The sequence below is a fragment of the Hemibagrus wyckioides genome, linkage group LG26 (genome assembly GCF_019097595.1).
Source record: "Hemibagrus wyckioides isolate EC202008001 linkage group LG26, SWU_Hwy_1.0, whole genome shotgun sequence".
Taxonomy (NCBI): domain Eukaryota; kingdom Metazoa; phylum Chordata; class Actinopteri; order Siluriformes; family Bagridae; genus Hemibagrus; species Hemibagrus wyckioides.
In genome coordinates, this window is record NC_080735.1 from 6344901 (window position 1) to 6370082 (window position 25182).

At 34.8% G+C, this 25182-nt stretch overlaps 1 protein-coding gene across 5 annotated transcripts in view; it reads left to right on the forward strand.

The window, feature by feature from the left end:
* dmd (dystrophin) overlaps positions 1-25182 on the forward strand; it is a 183206-nt gene that overhangs the window by 23301 nt on the left and 134723 nt on the right. For all 5 annotated transcript variants that reach the window (XR_009203704.1, XM_058380899.1, XM_058380897.1 and 2 more), the window contains 8 exons: positions 1088-1267; positions 1440-1606; positions 4878-5001; positions 5130-5217; positions 7508-7749; positions 19032-19212; positions 20288-20427; positions 22535-22747. Coding sequence is in view for 4 of the 5 variants with exons in the window: in XM_058380899.1 (XP_058236882.1) it covers positions 1088-1267; positions 1440-1606; positions 4878-5001; positions 5130-5217; positions 7508-7749; positions 19032-19212; positions 20288-20427; positions 22535-22747 (1335 nt within the window). In the remaining variant the exon portion in view is untranslated. The remainder of the gene's footprint in view (positions 1-1087; positions 1268-1439; positions 1607-4877; positions 5002-5129; positions 5218-7507; positions 7750-19031; positions 19213-20287; positions 20428-22534; positions 22748-25182) is intronic.

The window sequence follows — 25182 nt, forward strand, 5'->3', positions numbered from 1 at the left end:
TTAAACAATTAATAGCCCTGAATGTCTACTCTTGGCTTGAGCCCTGGGTTGAGCCCAAGACTATTTGTTTTAAAAAGGGATAAACCATCATGAAAACCGGAGAGCTGTCTATGGGAGAAAATCTAGGGGACAAATATGGAAAAGCTGCCAGAGCCATTTCGCAAGCACTGGGCATAGCCAATGCAATAATTCTGAATGTCCTGAAAAAGAAAGAAACTACTGGTGTACTAACAACCAGTCAGCTCAGAAAAGGAAATTACCAACAGTTGATTACAGAAACCTTTTGAGAGCTATGACCAAAATTCAACAATCAGGCTCATCACCAACTGTCTTCACACACAGGGGTGAAGATATCACAATAAACTATTCGACAAAAACATACCATACCGAGGTACAACCTAGTCAGCAGTTGGAATTAGAAAGCCAGATGATGGTGGTAGTACCATTGCTTAGGCTTGCAGAGCTACTTACAAACTAATTAATTGTTAATCATGATGATAGCAGAATGAATTCAGAAGTCTACAAAAACATTCTGCCTGCCAATTTACAGGGAAATGCAGCCAGTCTAATTAGGTAGAGGTTCATCATGCAGCAAAACGATGATCAACACACTGTAAATACAACAAAGGTCATTGTGGGAAATAATGGAAGGTAATCACTGGACCTTAAATTAATTAAGCATGCATTTCACATCCTGAAGAGGACAGGGAGAAACCTACAAAACAAACAACAGCTGAAAGATGCTTTGGTACAAGCCCAGAAAAGCACAATGCAGTAGTTGATGATGTCAGTGGGTTGCCAGGGTGGATATGCAACCAAATATTGATTGTACTTATTACTACTTAAGACTATACACTACTCACCTAAATATTGGATAGTTTACCACCAGAGGTGCCGTGTTCAAAGTTGTTTACCATCTAACATTTAAATCTACCGTGAATATGCAAAAACAAAAGAATTGGCCTTGCCATTTCAATACTTTCAGAGACACAGTCTCTGTAAGTACATAGACAACTATGTACTTATTTGAAAAGTTAACAGTGATATAAATATGTTTATTATCTTCAAACGTGATTGTATTACACAGATTCTGAAAGCAGACATGGAGCTCAAAAGACAGACCATGGACAAACTTTGCTCCCTTGTTCAAGACCTATTGTCCAGCATAAGGAATAAGCAGGCATCAGAAAAACTTGAAGCAAAGTTAGAAAAGACCACTCAGCGGTGGGACAAACTAGTACAGTCACTTCAGCTTACCAGCACCAAGGTAATGTTTATTTATGTTATCTTGCTCCTGTTTTACAGTTTATAAAGTATTCATCTGCTCTCACTGTACTAACTTTACTCTGTATGCATTTGTATAGCATTATCAATTTTCAGTATCATTTGGCTTTGAACAATACATTGAATAATTCCTTTGACTTTTTCATTTCTCCTAGCTTTCAACCGTTCCTACTACATCCCAGTCTGAAAGTGCACACAAAGCTGTAGAAACCACCATTCCCCTGCATCACAAAAAAGTGGTGAAACATACTAAAGAGGGTCTGACTACCCCCCCACCTCAAAAGAAGCGTCAGATTGTTGTTGACTCAGAGCTTCGCAAGAGGTGAGGTTCTGTTTCAGCTTTTCAGCCCTCCCCAATCTTGTCCCCACCCCATAAATGTAATGGCTGCTAAGTGATACCATTCACAGTAATCACATTGAACTTTAGGCCGTCCAGAGACAGAGAAACACAGACTGTTAGGTGTGCTCAAAGCCGTGTATTAGTTATTACAATGGACATTGTGTACAGAGTGCAAGCTGAAACTCTGGCAAGGCTACCTATGACAGCATAACTAAAAGGGAGAGACAGAAGATAACATAGACATGAGAGTACCTTGGGATATAAAGCAGACACCCACTCCACTTAAAACACTCTATGCCCATGAACCCTCTAGATCTATGGTTTAAAATCATTCAGTGCTAGATTTTATAATGTAAGATTTGACTGGGACCCAGTGCAGTGTGGATCAGATAAAAGTGATGTGGTTGTATCTACTGGTTCTAGTAAGGACTCTGACTGGAACATACACACAAAAAAGCAATTACAGTAATTCACACTAGATGTAATAATCTTGTAGTGATTTTAGCAATATTTCTGAGAAGAAAGAAGGCTATCCGAGTGATATTATCTATATGAGCTTCAAAAGAAAGACTGGGGTCAGTAATCACAGCAAGGTCTTTAACTGCTGCACATGATGAAACAGAAAGACCGTTCAGAGATACTGTGTAATTAGAGAGCTAATTCTAGCTGCATGTGACCCAAGTACTTCTGTCTTGTCAGAATTAAGCAGAAGGACTTTAATAAGCATCTAGTGTCTAATGTCCTTTATATACACAGTTCAGCCACAACATTATGACCACCTGCCTAATATTGTGTTAGTCCCCCTTTTGCTACCAAAACAGCCCTGAGCTGTCGAGGCATGGACTCCACTAGATCCCTGAAGGTGTGCTGTGGTATCTGGCACCAAGATGTTATCAGCAGATCCTTTAAGTCGTCTAGGTTGTGAAGTGGGGCCTTGATGGATCAGATGTGTTTGTTCAGCACATCCCACAGATGATCGATTGGATTGAGATCTGGGGAGTTTGGAGTCAACACCTCAAACTGGTTGTTGTGGTCATCAAACCATTCCTGAACCATTTCTGCTTTGTGGCATGGCGCATTATCCTGCTGAAAGAGGCCACAGCCATCAGGGAATACTGTTTCCATGAAAGGATGTACATGGTCTGTAACAATGCTTAGGTAGGTGGTACGTGTCAAAGTAACATCCACATGGATTACCCAAGGTTTCCCAGCAGAACATTGCTCAAAGCATGACACTGCCTCCACCGGCTCGCCTTCTTCCCATAGTGTATCCTGGTGCCATGTGTTCCCCAGGTAAGTGAAGCACACACACCCAGCCATCCATGTGATGTAAAGAAAACGTGATTCAACAGACCGGCCCACCTTCTTTCACTGCTCTGTGGTCAAGTTCTGATGCTCATGTGCCCATTGTTGCCGCTTTCGGTGGTGCACAGAGGTCAGCATGGGCACCCTGACTGGTCTGCGGCTATGCGGCCCCTTACACAACAAACTGTGATGCACTGTGTATTCTGACACCTTTCTATCAGAACCAGCATTAACTTCTTAAGCAATTTGAGCAACAGTAGCTCATCTGTTGAATGGGATCATACGGGCCAGCCTTCACTCCCCATGTGCATCAGTGAGTCCATGACCCTGTCACCGGTTCAACACTGTTCCTTCCTTGGACCATGTTTTATAAACTCGCCAAATCCTTACGCTTGTCCATTTTTCCTGCTTCAAAATACATCGACTTTGAGGACAAAATGTTCACTTGCTACCTAATATATCCCACCCACTAACAGGTGCCATGACGAGGAGATAATCAGTCTTATTCACTTCACCTGTCAGTGGTCATAATGTTATGCCTGATTGTTGTATAGTAATCTACATAGTTAATTATCCAATTGTCTGGCTTTAATTTCTGTTTATTTTTCAATTTTCAAGTTATTGCAACTTCATGTTATGCATGCTTCTGTTTTGGTCTTATTCCTTTTGATAGTATTAAATAAGTATGTAGGACTATTTTCGGTATTTTTTTTAGGGTATAGAGATCTGTTGACCTAGCAGCACTAAGAGATATTTTATAGCTCAGAAGGCTCTCCTCCCATTTTGTTTGAAATACTACCAATTTGGTTTGTCCCAAAAGTGGCCTGTTTCAAGGTGTTCTTGTGATTGTTATACCAGGTTGCTAATTTTTTTCTAACATATATTAGTAGTATATATTTTCGGACTAAACTGTATTTTCTGTATTTAATCTGAACGTTAATATTAGAGAAAAGTGTGTCCTATTACATTCTGATTAAGCCCCAGTGAAACGGGCAAGCCACTGTTCTCAGAGGCTCATCCGAATGATCATAACAAATATCAAAATCTCCAAAAATTAATACTTTGTTTAAAGAAACAATGTTTGAGATGAAATCTGCAAATTCATGAAGGAGTTTAGAATATGGACTTGGGGGGTCTGTAAGTAATAAATCAAGTGGGTCCTCTGAGGTTATATGGGGCTGGAAACTGTATTTGAAAGAACTAGCTTGATTTAATGCAACATACTCATTTCATTTGATACATGTTTATCTTAAACACCGTACATTAAACTCCTGATAATTATTTTTGTTATTAACTATGTGTTGCTGTGCATATCGACTTTTGTTCTTCAACCTTTTCGGTGCCTCTTCTGTTATATCTGTTTGTATTATAATGCCAGTGATTTCTCTTCAAGATGTTTCTTAATATTGTTGACTTGATTTAAATTTTTACTTGATTTTGGCTAAATAATATCTATTTGGACAGTCTAGCCTGTGTTTTTTTTGATATCTTAAGGGGAAAGGGACTGTATTTCAACTCCTTGATTCTTTGCCTGCTTTCTGACTAAGATAGTATGCTGGAATTTAGAAATGCTCACACTCATATCCGAGTCTTTGTGTGTTCGGGGTGTAGTGAATCGCATAGTCATAACTTAGGTTTTCTATTTTTCATGAGTTAAAAGATGTACAGATTCTGTATAGCTGAAGTCAAGCACTGTGCATTTATAGTACAGTAAATAGTTTATACACCAGTATAATGTAGACACAAAATCTGTGCAAACACTGTTTTATGAAAGAATGTTTTATGTTTATGTTTATGTTTTATGAAAGAAACTGATTGCTCCACTTAACATTGCTGCAGCATAAAATATCCTATAGCACAGATTATCTCTTAGTTCTTTCAGCACTAATAACACTAGAGGACACAAAATCAGCATCATTGATTTACATCTGTTCATTTGTCTTTTCAGGTTTGATGTGGATTTCACTGAGATTCACAGTTTCATGACACGCTCAGAAGCCATCCTGCAGAGTCCTGAATTCTCAGTTTCACGCAAAGAGGGCAGTGTTGCAGACCTCTATGAGAAAGTCTTGGTGAGATAAGCCAGCACAATACAGATGCCAAATGGTTCACTGAAAGCTTTTTGTTGCAATTTATAAAAATTATAAACACAATTTTATATTGAGCATTGTAATTTTCTTCTCTTTCATTTATCTTGTAGGCAATTGATAAAGAAAAACCAGAGAAACTTAGAAAGCTACAGGAAGCAACCCGGTCAGCTCAGGCCCTGGTAGATCAGCTCACAAGTGGTAAACATTTTCACATATACTGTATACTGAAAAAAAGAATTATCAAGCCATATAACAACAACAAAAACAGCAACAAAAAACACACTGTGACAGAGATGGACACAAGTGCAGGTTCTCAGTCATTTTATTTTTGCAAGCAACATGAATAGAGCCCATCAAAGATTAGTATCAAGAAAACAGAAATACAGTAAAAATGGCTTGGTAACAATTGATAAGAAGCAAAGACCTTATGAAAGGTTATTAGGACCTTATAGGACCTTATTAGGAAAGGTTATTAGGTTGTTAGGACCTTATAGTGAACCCAAAATACACTATCTTGGCAAAAGTATTGGGACACCCCTCCAAATCATTGAATTCACATGTTGTTTTTCAGGGTTTGGGCTCGGCCCCTTAGTTCCAGTGAAAGGAACTCATACCAAGACATTTTGGACAGTTTCATCCTCCCAACTTTGTGGGAACAGTTTGGGGATGACCCCTTCCTGTTCCAACATGACTGCACACCAGTGACTAAAGCAAGGTCCATAAAGACATGGATGAGCGAGTTTGGTGTGGAGGAACTTGACTGTCCTGCACAGAGTCCTGACCTCAACCCAATAAAACACCTTTGGGATGAATTAGAGCGGAGACTGTGAGCCAGACCAAAACTGGGACGTCTGCCTTTACATGCACATGAATGTAATATGGAGTTGGCCCACCATTTGCAGCTATAACAGCTCAATTCTTCTGGGAAGGCTTTCTACAAGGTTTAGGAGTGTGTTTATGGGAATTTTTGACCATTCCTTTAGAAGCGCATTTGTGAGGTCAGGCAATGATGTTGGACGAGATGATCTGGCTCAGTCTCCACTTTAATTCATCCCAAAGGTGTTCTATGGGGTTGAGATCCAGAGTTTCTCCACACCAAACTCACTCATCCATGTCTTTATGGGCTTTGCTTTGTTCACTGGTGTACAGTCATGTTGGAACAGGAAGGGGTCATCCCCAAACTGTTCCCACAAAGTTGGGAGCATGAAATTGTCCAAAATGTCTTGGTATGCTGAAGCATTAAGAGTCAAAGTCAAAGAAGCTTTATTGTCACTTCAACCATATAGCTGATGCAGTACACAGTGAAATGAAACAACGTTCCTCCTAGACCAAAGGTGCTACACAGAACAATGACAAAGTACAGGTGACACAGACAAACATAGAGCTAAACATAGAGATAAAGCCAAACTATACTTAAGGTGCAATCTTTAGTAAAACTAGACATACAACAGAAGTGCACAGGATGACAAGACAAGACAGTGCAAACAAACAGGACATATAACACAGACTCTGTGCAAACGAATAGTGTTGACAGTGAGTGCAAATATTAAAGTTACATGTAAACACGATCAATGTAAGGTGTGAAGTGTAATGTAAAGTGACATATGCATGCAAACAGGACAATTTGTGTGTGTGTGTGTGTCTCTGTCCAGCACAGTATAGTTCTCTGTTGAGAGCAGTTCTCAGTTGCGTGTGTCTGTGTCCAGCACAGTTCAGTTCCTTTTACTGAAACTAAGAGGCCGAGCCCAACCCCTGAAAAACAACACTTGACTTCAATTATTTGGAGGGGTGTCCCCATATGTGTGTGTGTGTGTGTGTGTGTAGATGGATGTGGATTCCAGCATGGACATGACAGAGGGAATCACTTCCAAAGCTTACAGTTGGCCCAGGTTTTCTCAAAACCTTTTAAGCCACAGACCTGATTCTTTCACTGTAAAAATAATAATTCCATGCCCAAAACGCTTATTTGTATAGTTGGATTATGTTCATAAAATAAGTATCAATTATTAAGTATCCGAATTAAGTGTATACAGTAATGTTCCTGGTATTTGCTTGTGTCATTGAGCTTTTTTTCCTAAATGTTCCATTGAGAGAATGCATTTGGTCCAATGATTGTCATTCTATCCTTATGCAAGGCCTTTTTATTTATTACATCTTTATAGGCAAACTTGTTTGGATTAAACCAATTCAGTTCAATAGACTATTAAAACTAAACCAATAACTATACAAACTTTATAAATATAACTCTAATAATACTGTGGATTCCACACTTGCAGGGCCTGGTAGCTTGCACTGGGTATTAATGTTGAATGAATACATGTGAAACTCAGTTTATGTCTGTCTAAACCACAAATGACAAATGATGGGAAGGGATTCCAGGTCAGGGGGCAGCAGCAGAAACCAGCCATTAAGGGCTATTGGGAATTTTCATTTAATTTTCTTAGTATTTTTCATACCAAATTTAATAATGCATATTTTGTCTTCACAGATGGGCAGAACTCTGACGATATTCAGCAAGCCGCTCAGCAGTTACATGCCCGGTGGGTTGAGTTTTGTTCTCTACTGGCTGAGAGGCTAGCATGGCTGGCCTACCAGACTAAAGTACTGGCTTTCTACAATCTCTTCCACAACTTGGAGCAGATCGTAGCAAATTCAGAGAACTGGCTGAAAATTCAGCAACCCCCAGCCTGTGAACCAGAACCACTGAGGATCCAGTTTGAGCGCTGCAGGGTAACCATCTCTGTTTTCCGGTGTGCATGGGGTCCTGTTCCTCTTTAGATGCGTCTTTCATGTCTGTTTGTTTTGTGTCCATATGCAGGACTGTCTTTTCCTGTGTCTTTCCAGGTAATGCCTTTTACCCATTGCATGTGTTAAACTATGCGTGCGTCCCTAATAGCAAATAAATAGGATTAAGGGGAATTTTATGAAATCACACAAAATAAGTAAAATAAGTAGTCTCTGTTTTTAACTGTGGGCCAGTTTATTCACATTCCATTCCCCATTAAGAAGAAAGAAGAATGTTTGTTTACTATAAAATGAAAACATCTTTGGATATACAGTATGTTGAAAGTAGTGAAAACAAGATGATAGATAAACCATAAAACATTTAGCATACCATTATTTGTTATAGCATAAAATTTAAAGTACTGTATAGGGGCATCTTCTAATATAAAACTCTTTTTTTTCAGTGAATGATTATTATGTCTGCAAATTCACACAAATCAGTACATTTCATGCTTTTTCAAACAGTTTCTCTTTTACGTGACCTCGTGTGACTGCTTTTGTTATTTAATAAATCCAGTTATATTTTTAGGAGCTTTATGTTCGGGTCACATGATAAGCATCTAAAGAATTTTAGTGTGGAACTTTGGGAGTTGCAGACAAGGGATGTGACAGTACCAAAAACTTTATCAAATTATTTGAAGTCAGGTATATCTTTAGGTGTTAACAAAAAAACAAAAGAATAAAACAAAAGAAAACATAATGATTTATTTAAAAATAAATCTATAGTCCATCTTAGTGTCGATTATCCATACTGACATAATCTAACTATTCAAATATTAGGATATTTAAAAAATGTGTGGAGTCATATTTTGACTATTTTACTTTATTAGTTTATACTCACAGAATACATTTTAATTTAAGTTGTCAATATTGAAATTTGAGTTGAAATTTTTATTTATATTCTGTTAAAATTGCAGGGGTGTAGCAGGATATATAAAATTATTCAACAAAGATACACAAAAAGGGCCCTTTTTCACATTTAGAGTGATATAGCAACCAACAAATTGGAAAAGAAAAACATCAAAGCAAAAAAATAAAAATAAAAAAAAAGAAATTTTTAGCAAAAATAAAAAATGAAAATACGATACCCTGGTTGCATAATGAGGCATGTGACTAAGCTCACATCACTTTCAAGTTCAAAGATCAGCTGTTTCTGTAGGATTTTAGTTTAAAGATCAGCTGTTTCTGTAGGATTTTAGTTTAAAGATCAGCTGTTTCTGTAGGATTTTAGTTTAAAGATCAGCTGTTTCTGTAGGATTTTAGTTTAAAGATCAGCTGTTTCTGTAGGATTTTAGTTTAAAGATCAGCTGTTTCTGTAGGATTTTAGTTTAAAGATCGGCTGTTTCTGTAGGATTTTTTAGTTTAAAGATCAGCTGTTTCTGTAGGATTTTTTAGTTTAAAGATCAGCTGTTTCTGTAGGATTTTAGTTTAAAGATCGGCTGTTTCTGTAGGATTTTTTAGTTTAAAGATCAGCTGTTTCTGTAGGATTTTTTAGTTTAAAGATCAGCTGTTTCTATAGGATCTTTAGTTTAAAGATCAGCTGTTTCTGTAGGATCTTTAGTTTAAAGATCAGCTGTTTCTATAGGATTTTAGTTTAAAGATCAGCTGTTTCTGTAGGATTTTAGTTTAAAGATCAGCTGTTTCTGTAGGATTTTTTAGTTTAAAGATCAGCTGTTTCTGTAGGATCTTTAGTTTAAAGATCAGCTGTTTCTGTAGGATTTTAGTTTAAAGATCAGCTGTTTCTGTAGGATTTTAGTTTAAAGATCAGCTGTTTCTGTAGGATCTTTAGTTTAAAGATCAGCTGTTTCTGTAGGATTTTAGTTTAAAGATCAGCTGTTTCTGTAGGATTTTAGTTTAAAGATCAGCTGTTTCTGTAGGATTTTTTAGTTTAAAGATCAGCTGTTTCTGTAGGATTTTAGTTTAAAGATCAGCTGTTTCTGTAGGATTTTAGTTTAAAGATCAGCTGTTTCTGTAGGATTTTAGTTTAAAGATCAGCTGTTTCTGTAGGATTTTAGTTTAAAGATCAGCTGTTTCTGTAGGATCTTTAGTTTAAAGATCAGCTGTTTCTGTAGGATTTTTTAGTTTAAAGATCAGCTGTTTCTGTAGGATTTTAGTTTAAAGATCAGCTGTTTCTGTAGGATCTTTAGTTTAAAGATCAGCTGTTTCTGTAGGATCTTTAGTTTAAAGATCAGCTGTTTCTGTAGGATTTTTTAGTTTAAAGATCAGCTGTTTCTGTAGGATTTTAGTTTAAAGATCAGCTGTTTCTGTAGGATTTTTTAGTTTAAAGATCAGCTGTTTCTGTAGGATCTTTAGTTTAAAGATCAGCTGTTTCTGTAGGATTTTAGTTTAAAGATCAGCTGTTTCTGTAGGATTTTTTAGTTTAAAGATCAGCTGTTTCTGTAGGATTTTAGTTTAAAGATCAGCTGTTTCTGTAGGATCTTTAGTTTAAAGATCAGCTGTTTCTGTAGGATTTTAGTTTAAAGATCAGCTGTTTCTGTAGGATTTTTTAGTTTAAAGATCAGCTGTTTCTGTAGGATTTTAGTTTAAAGATCAGCTGTTTCTGTAGGATCTTTAGTTTAAAGATCAGCTGTTTCTGTAGGATTTTAGTTTAAAGATCAGCTGTTTCTGTAGGATTTTAGTTTAAAGATCAGCTGTTTCTGTAGGATTTTTTAGTTTAAAGATCAGCTGTTTCTGTAGGATTTTAGTTTAAAGATCAGCTGTTTCTGTAGGATTTTAGTTTAAAGATCAGCTGTTTCTGTAGGATTTTAGTTTAAAGATCAGCTGTTTCTGTAGGATTTTAGTTTAAAGATCAGCTGTTTCTGTAGGATTTTAGTTTAAAGATCAGCTGTTTCTATAGGATCTTTAGTTTAAAGATCAGCTGTTTCTGTAGGATCTTTAGTTTAAAGATCAGCTGTTTCTGTAGGATTTTTTAGTTTAAAGATCAGCTGTTTCTGTAGGATTTTAGTTTAAAGATCAGCTGTTTCTGTAGGATTTTAGTTTAAAGATCAGCTGTTTCTGTAGGATTTTAGTTTAAAGATCAGCTGTTTCTGTAGGATTTTAGTTTAAAGATCAGCTGTTTCTATAGGATTTTAGTTTAAAGATCAGCTGTTTCTGTAGGATTTTTTAGTTTAAAGATCAGCTGTTTCTGTAGGATTTTAGTTTAAAGATCAGCTGTTTCTGTAGGATTTTTTAGTTTAAAGATCAGCTGTTTCTATAGGATTTTAGTTTAAAGATCAGCTGTTTCTGTAGGATTTTTTAGTTTAAAGATCAGCTGTTTCTGTAGGATTTTAGTTTAAAGATCAGCTGTTTCTGTAGGATTTTTTAGTTTAAAGATCAGCTGTTTCTATAGGATTTTAGTTTAAAGATCAGCTGTTTCTGTAGGATTTTAGTTTAAAGATCAGCTGTTTCTGTAGGATTTTAGTTTAAAGATCAGCTGTTTCTGTAGGATTTTTTAGTTTAAAGATCAGCTGTTTCTGTAGGATTTTAGTTTAAAGATCAGCTGTTTCTGTAGGATCTTTAGTTTAAAGATCAGCTGTTTCTGTAGGATCTTTAGTTTAAAGATCAGCTGTTTCTGTAGGATTTTAGTTTAAAGATCAGCTGTTTCTGTAGGATTTTTTAGTTTAAAGATCAGCTGTTTCTATAGGATTTTAGTTTAAAGATCAGCTGTTTCTGTAGGATTTTAGTTTAAAGATCAGCTGTTTCTGTAGGATTTTAGTTTAAAGATCAGCTGTTTCTGTAGGATTTTAGTTTAAAGATCAGCTGTTTCTGTAGGATTTTAGTTTAAAGATCAGCTGTTTCTATAGGATCTTTAGTTTAAAGATCAGCTGTTTCTGTAGGATCTTTAGTTTAAAGATCAGCTGTTTCTGTAGGATCTTTAGTTTAAAGATCAGCTGTTTCTGTAGGATTTTAGTTTAAAGATCAGCTGTTTCTGTAGGATTTTAGTTTAAAGATCAGCTGTTTCTGTAGGATCTTTAGTTTAAAGATCAGCTGTTTCTGTAGGATCTTTAGTTTAAAGATCAGCTGTTTCTGTAGGATCTTTAGTTTAAAGATCAGCTGTTTCTGTAGGATTTTAGTTTAAAGATCAGCTGTTTCTGTAGGATTTTTTAGTTTAAAGATCAGCTGTTTCTATAGGATTTTAGTTTAAAGATCAGCTGTTTCTGTAGGATTTTAGTTTAAAGATCAGCTGTTTCTGTAGGATTTTAGTTTAAAGATCAGCTGTTTCTGTAGGATTTTAGTTTAAAGATCAGCTGTTTCTGTAGGATTTTAGTTTAAAGATCAGCTGTTTCTATAGGATCTTTAGTTTAAAGATCAGCTGTTTCTGTAGGATCTTTAGTTTAAAGATCAGCTGTTTCTGTAGGATTTTTTAGTTTAAAGATCAGCTGTTTCTGTAGGATTTTAGTTTAAAGATCAGCTGTTTCTGTAGGATTTTAGTTTAAAGATCAGCTGTTTCTGTAGGATTTTAGTTTAAAGATCAGCTGTTTCTGTAGGATTTTAGTTTAAAGATCAGCTGTTTCTATAGGATTTTAGTTTAAAGATCAGCTGTTTCTGTAGGATTTTTTAGTTTAAAGATCAGCTGTTTCTGTAGGATTTTAGTTTAAAGATCAGCTGTTTCTGTAGGATTTTTTAGTTTAAAGATCAGCTGTTTCTATAGGATTTTAGTTTAAAGATCAGCTGTTTCTGTAGGATTTTTTAGTTTAAAGATCAGCTGTTTCTGTAGGATTTTAGTTTAAAGATCAGCTGTTTCTGTAGGATTTTTTAGTTTAAAGATCAGCTGTTTCTATAGGATTTTAGTTTAAAGATCAGCTGTTTCTGTAGGATTTTAGTTTAAAGATCAGCTGTTTCTGTAGGATTTTAGTTTAAAGATCAGCTGTTTCTGTAGGATTTTAGTTTAAAGATCAGCTGTTTCTGTAGGATTTTTTAGTTTAAAGATCAGCTGTTTCTGTAGGATCTTTAGTTTAAAGATCAGCTGTTTCTGTAGGATTTTAGTTTAAAGATCAGCTGTTTCTGTAGGATTTTAGTTTAAAGATCAGCTGTTTCTGTAGGATTTTTTAGTTTAAAGATCAGCTGTTTCTGTAGGATTTTAGTTTAAAGATCAGCTGTTTCTGTAGGATTTTAGTTTAAAGATCAGCTGTTTCTGTAGGATTTTAGTTTAAAGATCAGCTGTTTCTGTAGGATTTTAGTTTAAAGATCAGCTGTTTCTGTAGGATTTTAGTTTAAAGATCAGCTGTTTCTGTAGGATTTTTTAGTTTAAAGATCAGCTGTTTCTATAGGATTTTAGTTTAAAGATCAGCTGTTTCTGTAGGATTTTTTAGTTTAAAGATCAGCTGTTTCTGTAGGATTTTAGTTTAAAGATCAGCTGTTTCTGTAGGATTTTTTAGTTTAAAGATCAGCTGTTTCTATAGGATTTTAGTTTAAAGATCAGCTGTTTCTGTAGGATTTTAGTTTAAAGATCAGCTGTTTCTGTAGGATTTTAGTTTAAAGATCAGCTGTTTCTGTAGGATTTTTTAGTTTAAAGATCAGCTGTTTCTGTAGGATTTTAGTTTAAAGATCAGCTGTTTCTGTAGGATCTTTAGTTTAAAGATCAGCTGTTTCTGTAGGATTTTAGTTTAAAGATCAGCTGTTTCTGTAGGATTTTTTAGTTTAAAGATCAGCTGTTTCTGTAGGATTTTAGTTTAAAGATCAGCTGTTTCTGTAGGATTTTAGTTTAAAGATCAGCTGTTTCTGTAGGATCTTTAGTTTAAAGATCAGCTGTTTCTGTAGGATCTTTAGTTTAAAGATCAGCTGTTTCTGTAGGATTTTAGTTTAAAGATCAGCTGTTTCTGTAGGATTTTAGTTTAAAGATCAGCTGTTTCTGTAGGATTTTAGTTTAAAGATCAGCTGTTTCTGTAGGATTTTTTAGTTTAAAGATCAGCTGTTTCTGTAGGATTTTAGTTTAAAGATCAGCTGTTTCTGTAGGATTTTAGTTTAAAGATCAGCTGTTTCTGTAGGATCTTTAGTTTAAAGATCAGCTGTTTCTGTAGGATCTTTAGTTTAAAGATCAGCTGTTTCTGTAGGATTTTAGTTTAAAGATCAGCTGTTTCTGTAGGATTTTAGTTTAAAGATCAGCTGTTTCTATAGGATCTTTAGTTTAAAGATCAGCTGTTTCTGTAGGATCTTTAGTTTAAAGATCAGCTGTTTCTGTAGGATTTTTTAGTTTAAAGATCAGCTGTTTCTGTAGGATTTTAGTTTAAAGATCAGCTGTTTCTGTAGGATTTTAGTTTAAAGATCAGCTGTTTCTGTAGGATTTTAGTTTAAAGATCAGCTGTTTCTGTAGGATTTTAGTTTAAAGATCAGCTGTTTCTATAGGATTTTAGTTTAAAGATCAGCTGTTTCTGTAGGATTTTTTAGTTTAAAGATCAGCTGTTTCTGTAGGATTTTAGTTTAAAGATCAGCTGTTTCTGTAGGATTTTTTAGTTTAAAGATCAGCTGTTTCTATAGGATTTTAGTTTAAAGATCAGCTGTTTCTGTAGGATTTTTTAGTTTAAAGATCAGCTGTTTCTGTAGGATTTTAGTTTAAAGATCAGCTGTTTCTGTAGGATTTTTTAGTTTAAAGATCAGCTGTTTCTATAGGATTTTAGTTTAAAGATCAGCTGTTTCTGTAGGATTTTAGTTTAAAGATCAGCTGTTTCTGTAGGATTTTAGTTTAAAGATCAGCTGTTTCTGTAGGATTTTAGTTTAAAGATCAGCTGTTTCTGTAGGATTTTAGTTTAAAGATCAGCTGTTTCTGTAGGATTTTAGTTTAAAGATCAGCTGTTTCTGTAGGATTTTAGTTTAAAGATCAGCTGTTTCTGTAGGATTTTTTAGTTTAAAGATCAGCTGTTTCTATAGGATTTTAGTTTAAAGATCAGCTGTTTCTGTAGGATTTTAGTTTAAAGATCAGCTGTTTCTGTAGGATTTTAGTTTAAAGATCAGCTGTTTCTGTAGGATTTTAGTTTAAAGATCAGCTGTTTCTGTAGGATTTTAGTTTAAAGATCAGCTGTTTCTGTAGGATTTTAGTTTAAAGATCAGCTGTTTCTGTAGGATTTTAGTTTAAAGATCAGCTGTTTCTGTAGGATCTTTAGTTTAAAGATCAGCTGTTTCTGTAGGATCTTTAGTTTAAAGATCAGCTGTTTCTATAGGATTTTAGTTTAAAGATCAGCTGTTTCTGTAGGATTTTAGTTTAAAGATCAGCTGTTTCTGTAGGATTTTTTAGTTTAAAGATCAGCTGTTTCTGTAGGATCTTTAGTTTAAAGATCAGCTGTTTCTGTAGGATTTTAGTTTAAAGATCAGCTGTTTCTGTAGGATTTTAGTTTAAAGATCAGCTGTTTCTGTAGGATCTTTAGTTTAAAGATCAGCTGTTTCTGTAGGATTTTAGTTTAAAGATCAGCTGTTTCTGTAGGATTTTAGTTTAAAGATCAGCTGTTTCTGTAGGATTTTTTAGTTTAAAGATCAGCTGTTTCTATAGGATTTTAGTTTAAAGATCAGCTGTTTCTGTAGGATTTTAGTTTAAAGATCAGCTGTTTCTATAGGATTTTAGTTTAAAGATCAGCTGTTTCTGTAGGATTTTTTAGTTTAAAGATCAGCTGTTTCTATAGGATTTTAGTTTAAAGATCAGCTGTTTCTGTAGGATTTTTTAGTTTAAAGATCAGCTGTTTCTGTAGGATTTTAGTTTAAAGATCAGCTGTTTCTGTAGGATTTTAGTTTAAAGATCAGCTGTTTCTGTAGGATTTTAGTTTAAAGATCAGCTGTTTCTATAGGATTTTAGTTTAAAGATCAGCTGTTTCTGTAGGATTTTTTAGTTTAAAGATCAGCTGTTTCTGTAGGATTTTAGTTTAAAGATCAGCTGTTTCTGTAGGATTTTTTAGTTTAAAGATCAGCTGTTTCTATAGGATTTTAGTTTAAAGATCAGCTGTTTCTGTAGGATTTTAGTTTAAAGATCAGCTGTTTCTATAGGATTTTAGTTTAAAGATCAGCTGTTTCTGTAGGATTTTTTAGTTTAAAGATCAGCTGTTTCTATAGGATTTTAGTTTAAAGATCAGCTGTTTCTGTAGGATTTTTTAGTTTAAAGATCAGCTGTTTCTGTAGGATTTTAGTTTAAAGATCAGCTGTTTCTGTAGGATTTTTTAGTTTAAAGATCAGCTGTTTCTGTAGGATTTTAGTTTAAAGATCAGCTGTTTCTGTAGGATTTTAGTTTAAAGATCAGCTGTTTCTGTAGGATTTTAGTTTAAAGATCAGCTGTTTCTGTAGGATTTTAGTTTAAAGATCAGCTGTTTCTGTAGGATTTTTTAGTTTAAAGATCAGCTGTTTCTGTAGGATTTTAGTTTAAAGATCAGCTGTTTCTGTAGGATTTTAGTTTAAAGATCAGCTGTTTCTATAGGATTTTAGTTTAAAGATCAGCTGTTTCTGTAGGATTTTAGTTTAAAGATCAGCTGTTTCTATAGGATTTTAGTTTAAAGATCAGCTGTTTCTGTAGGATTTTAGTTTAAAGATCAGCTGTTTCTATAGGATTTTAGTTTAAAGATCAGCTGTTTCTGTAGGATTTTTTAGTTTAAAGATCAGCTGTTTCTATAGGATTTTAGTTTAAAGATCAGCTGTTTCTGTAGGATTTTTTAGTTTAAAGATCAGCTGTTTCTATAGGATTTTAGTTTAAAGATCAGCTGTTTCTGTAGGATTTTTTAGTTTAAAGATCAGCTGTTTCTGTAGGATTTTTTAGTTTAAAGATCAGCTGTTTCTGTAGGATTTTCTTGACATCTTGATTTCACCAGAATGTTGAAGTCATGGTCCAATGGTATTGATTAAGAGAGGGGTATAAAACAAATTTATAAAATATTATCTACAAAATATAGATTAAAAATATAAAAATATTAACACCCTGAATGGCATCAACAACAAGTGGAGAAAACTGGGCACCACAGTAACATTACCAAGAACAGGACATCCCTCAAAAATTTATAGGACAAAATGAAAACTTTATAGAGAGGCTGCCAGGAGACCCACAGCAGCATTCAAGGAGATACAGGAATATCTGGAAAGTAGTGGTCACTGCCTGCATCTCTATTCACATGTCTGAGGAAGGGGATAGCGCAGCTAGACAGAACTTTTTTGGGAAAAGAAACATATCCTAGCCCACCAAAATCATCCAAATCCATGTCGCGAAATGTGCTACAGTCTGACACCACAGTAGAACTTTTTGCTTATAATTCTAAACGTTAGCTTCAAGAAATCAAGACAGATGATCTCTCATAAAACATGATATACACCATGAAGCATGGTGATGGCAACACTGTGTGCTATGAAAAGTGGAATTCTTGCAAGGAAAAGTGGAATAAAATTACAAAAATGTGTAAAGCTGGGTAACTCTTACTCAGAAAGACTAAGAGCTTTAACAGTTCTGTTTGTATTTGTATTTTTTGTTGGTTGCTATAGTTATCACATTAAAGCGATGTTTAGACTTGTTATGTCCATTGTTAGTTAAACAGATATCCTTAGGTGTCCCCAAACCCCACTTTAAGAAACATGGCCATTTTTTCTTTTGTGTTGTAGATGTAGACTGCCTGATGATCAGCATCTAGCTTGCTTGTGAGGGAACCATAAGATTTCGTTTAAATTACATTACTATAATATTTACAAAATGGGGTTTTACTGACATGAAAGGTAGGCACTAGGCATGATGGGTGGATCACTTCATCTACCTTTCTTCTGAATCTGGACTCATCAGACTACACGACCTTTTTCCTTCGCCCCAGATCAAATCTCTATGCTTCCTAGCAAACTGAAGCACTTTTTTTAATAAATTAAGCTCAATGATAAGTGGTTTTCTTAAAGTTACACAGCTGTTTAGTCCTAGACACTTGAGTTCTCTTCGCATTGTGCGTGTGAAAATGCTCTTACTTTCACTATTAAACATCGCTGTGTGTTCTAGCGTTGTTTTTTACGATTTGATTTCACCAGACATTTAAGTGATCTCTGACATAATCATTCAAGATTTTTTCCTGACCTCATTTCTTCCTCAAAGATGATGGTTCACTACTATTCTTCCTAATAATGCTTTAATAATGTGTTGGACAGTTCCTAAATCAATTTCAGTAGCTTCAGCAATCTTTTTAGATGTGTTATAGTTTGACGCATCTGAAAGAGACAAACATCTTTTCCACAACCACAGTATACCACAGTATTTCCCACATGGTTTTTTAAGTTCATTGCTTATTGTTGTATAAATACCAGCTGGTAAAGTTTTACCTTATTTATTAGTAGTTTAAGAGCATATTATGAACTCATGCATGGTACACCAGTCTGGGGACAATTAGTTCTTTATCCATTAACTTTTCACTTGAATATTATTTAACCACTTGTACTGAAGGGGATGTTTCAGGACTTTGATTTAAGTATTTAATATTGCTCTTTGAATGAAATTTAGAAAACTCCACCTTCACTGTCACCATGTTACATTTTGCATGAAATCCTCCCAACCTATGGCCATTTATAATGACACTAGGTAAAATTTGAACAGTTTGTAGTATTTCAGTGCAAAACATGATTGATTTTTTTTTTAAACATACCTTTGTTTATCCTTTTACATACACACTTATTTGTTCATATTTAGAACAGATTTCTGCTCTGTACTTAAATGTAAATTGTGGGTACATGTGGCAATGTTACGTCTATTCTTCCTTGAGTCTCTTTAGCTTGCCACAGCTAAAGGAAAACACAAAAAACGTTTTTGGATATTATTTTCTCCCTGTCTTTCTGGTCATTTCCACCCATCTACAACGGATATAAAAAGTCTTCACACCTCTGTTAAAATGGTTTCTCATTCTTTTTCACATACTTTATATACATTGCAATTTGACACTGAGGGTAAAAAAAAGTTCTGACATGATTTATCTTGGTTTTATTTATTTATTTATCTTTTACATGACAAAAACCTGCCATTTTCACAGGGGTGTGTAGACTTTTACATCTGTTGTAGAACTTCTGGTCCTATGTTTAGGAATAGGAAACATGACACAACAGGAAATTTGCATTTCCACTGAGAAATGTTAAACATGTTGCTTTCTGTCTTTCTGTAAACATGGCTAAATTCATTGTTCATCAAACCAAACATATTTTCTTTATAAATGATCAGTAATGTCTGCCATGTTCATACTTAGTTACATGACATTTTTGTCATTAATGTCATTGATAAACCAAATGTTTACTCCTGTTTCTAGGATGAGATAGCTCGTCTGTCTGTGCTTGAACCAGAGGTGGCGCACTTACATGAACAACTTCTGGAGCTAAAAGAGAAGGAGGAAACACAAGTGCTCTTTGATGCTGATATAGCTGCATTCCAGGACCACTACCAGAACGTTCTTGCAGACCTAAAGGCCAGAGAGAAACAACTTGTTTTAGGTGAGATAATTTTTGATGGGTTGTAATCAGGAAAGTTTAGCAAATGCAAGGATCTGAGTAATTTTGACAAGGGTCAAATTGTGATGGCCAGACGACTGGGTCAGAGAAAATGTCAGCACCACCCACTATTCAGTAATTAGTACCTACCAAAAGTGGTGCAAAAATGAATAACCAGTGAAACTAATACAGGGTCATAGGTGGCAAGGGCCCACTGATGCGTGCAGGTAGCAAAGACTAGCCCATCTGGTCCAGTCCCAAAGAACAGCTGCTGTAGCGTACACTGCTGAAAAGGTCAATGCTGGCTTTGAGAGAAATCCAATCAGTGGAGGCACCACCCTCTTATAGGACTAAAAGGATCTGCTGTTATTGTCTTGGAAGATACCACAGCACACCTTCAGAGGTCTGGTGGAGTCCATACCTTGATGTATTCATGCACTTTGTTGATGGGAGAGATCAAGACTGGTTTGAGCTGACAGGATGTCCATAGTAACTCAAATAAACACTCTTTACACCATGGTGAGCAGAAAAGCATCTCAGAACACACAGCATATCAAACCTTGAGGTGGATGGGCAACAAAATTAGCTAAAGCCTGGAGAAAGAGTTTTTTTTTCTAATCTTGAACTTTCCATTTTTGGTGATTCTATGCACATGATTCATGGAGATTCATCAGATTCATGTTCTTGGCTGACAGGAGTGGAACCTGATGTCCAGTGCAAAGTAGTCTAGTCATTCTCCTCTTGATGTTTCTCATCAACAAGATGTCTCAGACCCTCTGCAAACAGGAAACCAGCCCTTTTTCCACAAACAGGAAACCAGCAGACTTTTTCCACATTCTGGTGTTTGATATAAACATTAACTAAAGTTCTTGACCTGTATCTAAATGATTTTGAATGTGCAGGTGTGAACAGTGAGTGTATGTATAACCAAGATATTTTACTTTTTTCCTGAATTTATTTATCTATGTATATTTATTCCCTGATATAAAACCAAAATACAAAATTGCATTTTGCAAAAACATTTTGACACATGAACAATTAAGATGTATTCTTAATCTTTTTCTCTTCTCTTTTTTAGTCCAGACTAGCCTTCCACCTACACGTTACAAGGAAGTAATGGCAACCCTAATGGCATGGCTGCAACAGTGTGAAGACAGACTACCTTCTACAGCTGTAACTGAGTACCCAGTCATGGATCAGAGGCTGAAAGACACCATGGTTTGTTTTAAATTTTTAAAATATCACTTTAGCTTTAGTTTTTGAAAGCCAGAGAACACACAGGATTTTGTTCAATTGAAGCTGCTAGTTACATATATAAATAGAATCCTATGAAAGTGCTGTGAAACATATGGATACCACCTTATAAGTGAACATATATTTTGAGATCTTCTGTATGAAGAGTATGATGCACTAGTGGAACAGGTGATATTAACCTTATAGACTCTAGAAGAAGTGTGTTATGATACAGATAGGTCAGCAGCACAGACTGCTTGTGTTGTGGTATCCCTCTACATAAACTGATGTAAGCAAGTATTCTCAGCTTTATTCTCTGGCACATACTGAACACAGCAAGGTATTCTCAGTTGGGTCATCCATAATAAAGGCTGCAAGGTCAATGGACTGATTCACAAATATCATATGACCTTGTGCTAAAGTCATGGATTTATGCCCATATTCACCTCCCTAATACTTTTAGCTGAATGTGAGCTAGCAAGAAGGTAATATTCTTCAAGTCAGCTTCAACGTTAGTGTATTTAAGAGACTGTAGCACTGGGGTACATTCTGGACTCATAAGTGAACCTGTGAGACCCTAGAGACATGGCATTTGTCAGAAATGTCATGCTGTGCGATGTACAGTTGGATACAAATCACCATACTTTTCCATCTGGCTAAGAGGGGACAAATTTGATGCTGGACAAAAGTGGCTCTATACTGGGCTCATCCCAACATGATATACATTATCAAATATCCAGTGATGTTTATGGCAGATTATATTATATTGCCAGATCTGCATACTATTATGGATTGTGTAGGAGCTTTGCATTAGATTACACTAGTGTTGAGAAAAAAGGGTTAAAGTTTAGGTGCACTGCATTATGTGTGTGTGTGTATGTGTGTAAGTGTGTATGTGTGTAAGTGTGTGTGTGTGCCACAGAGAGATGATGTTTTTCCTTTTTTTACTCAATTAACTTGCATACTTTTTCATTGTTTTGTCTGTGGAAGTAAAACCAACTGGAATAAATGACATCTGTTTGGTTGTTTTAAACTGACAAGCCTAGAAAAATCACAAATGAACCAAAAAAATAAACACACACACACAAAGTACTGTTCACCACAATACAAAAAATAGAGCCCATAGAGATGAAAATCAACATAGAAGAACTGTTAGTGAATACAAGGTTAGTTTAAATTATGAATGCAGTAGGTTAAATTGGCTAACAAGCAACTAAACAAATAGTACATGTAGTCTGAGTAAGAGGACAGGAGAATGAATGGTGTGGGATGGTGGAAATTTACTGCAAAAACTGTCTTGAGTCACCATGTTTTTCTTAACTATTACTATTTCTGCACATTACTTGTAAATCAAGCTTAAGTAAAACATCCTAACTGTCAGTGTTGACGCCTCCTCACTTATTTATATCTATAGTTACCAGACTAATAAAAATTGATTTTTATCCCAAAATGTGAATCTCACATACCATGTGCCAAGCCCTAAGATATAACTTGTCATTATCCTAGATGCAATATTGTAGTATAGAATTTCAATGAGGTAAACAGTGACAGTTTCTGTGCATGTCAGCTCCAAAATCATTATCAGTAGTACTGTTTTTAAATGTAAAGCTGATAAGCTTGTATATTTGGGGGTCTTCAATACAGTGAACAAACAAAATAAAGACAAATATGACTAATATATAAATAAATAATTGATTATAAATACCTGATGAATATGAAAACATTATTGTTCTGCAGAATTAAAACTTCTACCTGAAGAGACCGTATCATTAACTTGTCGATACAGAGTGTGTTTACATCAGAGAGATAAAAGTGTATAATAGTTTGGATGCTTACAACTGCTGTATAAAAGGTGGGAAACATTTGCTTTTACATGGAAACTTTTGTATTGTGTATGGTCAAATTGGAGCAGTAAAACATTGTCTAAAATGTCCCCAGCATGGTCCATTATTAAGAAGGAAGGGGAAGTTGTGACACTGTACATACATTGCTGGATGAGTTAGCTAGTTTTTGTTTTTTATGAGCATGACTTAAGCAAGTCATAAATGAATGGAAACAAACAGTGCATTAATTTAGCAATGGTATTTTTCAGGCAATTCAAGCTGAACAACAAGAGCACCAGAGTAAAAAGGACGATCTTAATAAGATGGCTGAACAGGTGTACCAGAAAGCTCCCACTGAAATATCTCAAAGATATCACATTGAGATGGACAGTATGATGGCCTGTTGGAGACATTTGTGTGAACAACTAAAAGAAAACATACAAAAATTGCAGGAACACATTACCAAGCTGCAACAGTTCCAGGTAGGTGTTGGGATATTTGTTTCTTTAGTTTATATTACATTACTTAATCATAACTCAAGTTGAAGGGCATTTTCTGGGCTCTGTATCCATTCTAAATAAATCTCTATCAAATGGCATGTCTTAGAACTTGACACCCGAATATAAAATATATTTTTATCTATCTTTAAATGTAATTATATTTGTTTCCTCACCAAGTTTTGTCAATTTGTAATTTTTATATGCACCGTGTAACCAAATCCTGTATATCCCTCTATTTTCTGGTTTAACGGTTTAACATTTATACATACTTTACACAGACTGCTATAGCTTTTGAGCAACGTTTTGTCCTATGCTTGCATACTACTAACACTTTCTGTCTACTCAAATACCTCTCAACCCCTAAGAAACTCTTCAATTTCCCAGTATAGTTCCACCTATCCAAAAATATGAATATTAATGTTTATTCTTGGGCACATGTCCTTTTGTTATTGGTTTACAAAATCAAATTTGAACTTTTCTTTACTCACAACCTTATAGGAAATTAGGAGAAATTCTAAACGTTTCTTGGCTAAAACACACTGTGGAGGGTCAGAGGTTTTGAGTTTTATAAATTGGTCATTATTTGATCCTCTGATCCTTTAAAACTTATACCACAGACATACATTTTTGAACATAATTTTGCTTTTACAAGATGACACAACGAAAGTTTAAGATATATAATGAGGTTGTCTGTAAACTGTTTATGTAAGGTAATCCACAAAAATGTAAATTTCAAGAAGGACTCAGAAATAGCAAAACACAAGGATAATCCACAGTCTTATACAGCTGATGTAAGATGCCTACATCACTGGCAACATGCTCACTTGTGAATAAGAGTGAGCATTTTAAATGTTCACTTGTACTAAAGACTGTCACAAATTGGATTATGTAAAAAAAAAAAAGTAAACTCATTTATAATCACTTGGACATGTAATGAATATGTGTTGGCTGGTGGTCAATTCATCTGAAATTGATAGGGTTAGGTTTTAATTATGTGTAGTTAACACACATTCAGATCTCAGGCATAACTTCATCCAGTTGTGAGTAGCCAGTGGTATGCAAAAGTTTGGGCACCCTTTGCCAATGATATTTTATTCATTTTGAAGTTTATTCTTATTCAATTAGAAGTTTCTAATGTTTCAGAGCCTGTTTAGTTCAGTGAGTTCTAACAAAGGGTAACCTACATTAATGAACCTTGGTTTAAGTGAAGTGGTGGGGAAAGATTGTTTTACTGTGTGTAAGGGAAAGTGGTCTCTATGTTCTGTGATGGACTATGCAAGTTATTATGTCATTTTATGTTACATAAAATTTGTTTCTTTTTAAGGGCACAATATCAAGAACAACTATCCGTTGGTTATGTCTAAGAGTACCCTAAATTAAGGGTTAGTTAGATTTGTAAGCTGTAATGTACAGTGTTTGAATAGTCCATTAAAATGAGGTAAAATATTTGCACACCTAAAGGAGGATTTAGCCTACTGCCGTTCAAATATTTTACTGGGCAGCTACCTTAAATGTTTTCTTCTGGCAGACGAAGGATAATTGCCAAAATGTTGATCTTTAAATGTGAAAAACTGATTTTAGTGCCTTTGTTTGAAATGTGGTCTAAACATCTTGTAAACATGGTTGGTTTAGAGAGGTTAAGACACATTAACAATGACAAACCTAGAGTATAATCTGTGTTAGTGAATGATGACTGTAATCATTGATAATGTAATTAACATTTTGTGTAAAGTATTAGATCGCTGACAATACCCAGGACAATGCTTTTTATTTCTACTACTGGTACTACTACTACTACTACTATTTTTTATTGTTTTTATTTTTCCTTGTTAAAATCAAACTGTTACAAGCTTGCAGTTTATAGCATAATTTGACCTTAACTCAAATGTTCTAGTGTTTTTTCTTTCTTCTTTTCTATGTTTTATGTTTGTTCTGTAAAAAAGCAAAATCATCTTATAGTGTGACATTTGACAACTTTTATTCCCAAGTATGTAATCTGTATCTTCACCAAAATTTCAGTTTCATATACTTTAATAGCCATTGGCTCTCAAGTTTAGGCAAAATGAGAATGTTTTGAAAAGAAATTAAATCAATATATATTTAGCAGTGCTGTATGTGGTTGTGGGTTTTAACAAACTGAAATTGAAAAATTAATTAAGTTAATAATTAATTACTCTGTCATTCGCAAAGGAAAATAAAAGTAAAAGTTTCGGGAAAAATTGCAAAAGTAAATACTACATTTTACCTCACCAGTTCCTCTTTTCTTGAAAGGACAAGCGGTCATTAACATTGAATAAATGAACACAAACTCTTACAATATCAGTATTAACCAAGTAATACAAATACTTATGTAAAGGAACAAAAGGAGAACAATTTTATATTTTATATAAATTTAATTTATATAATATATTTTGCAA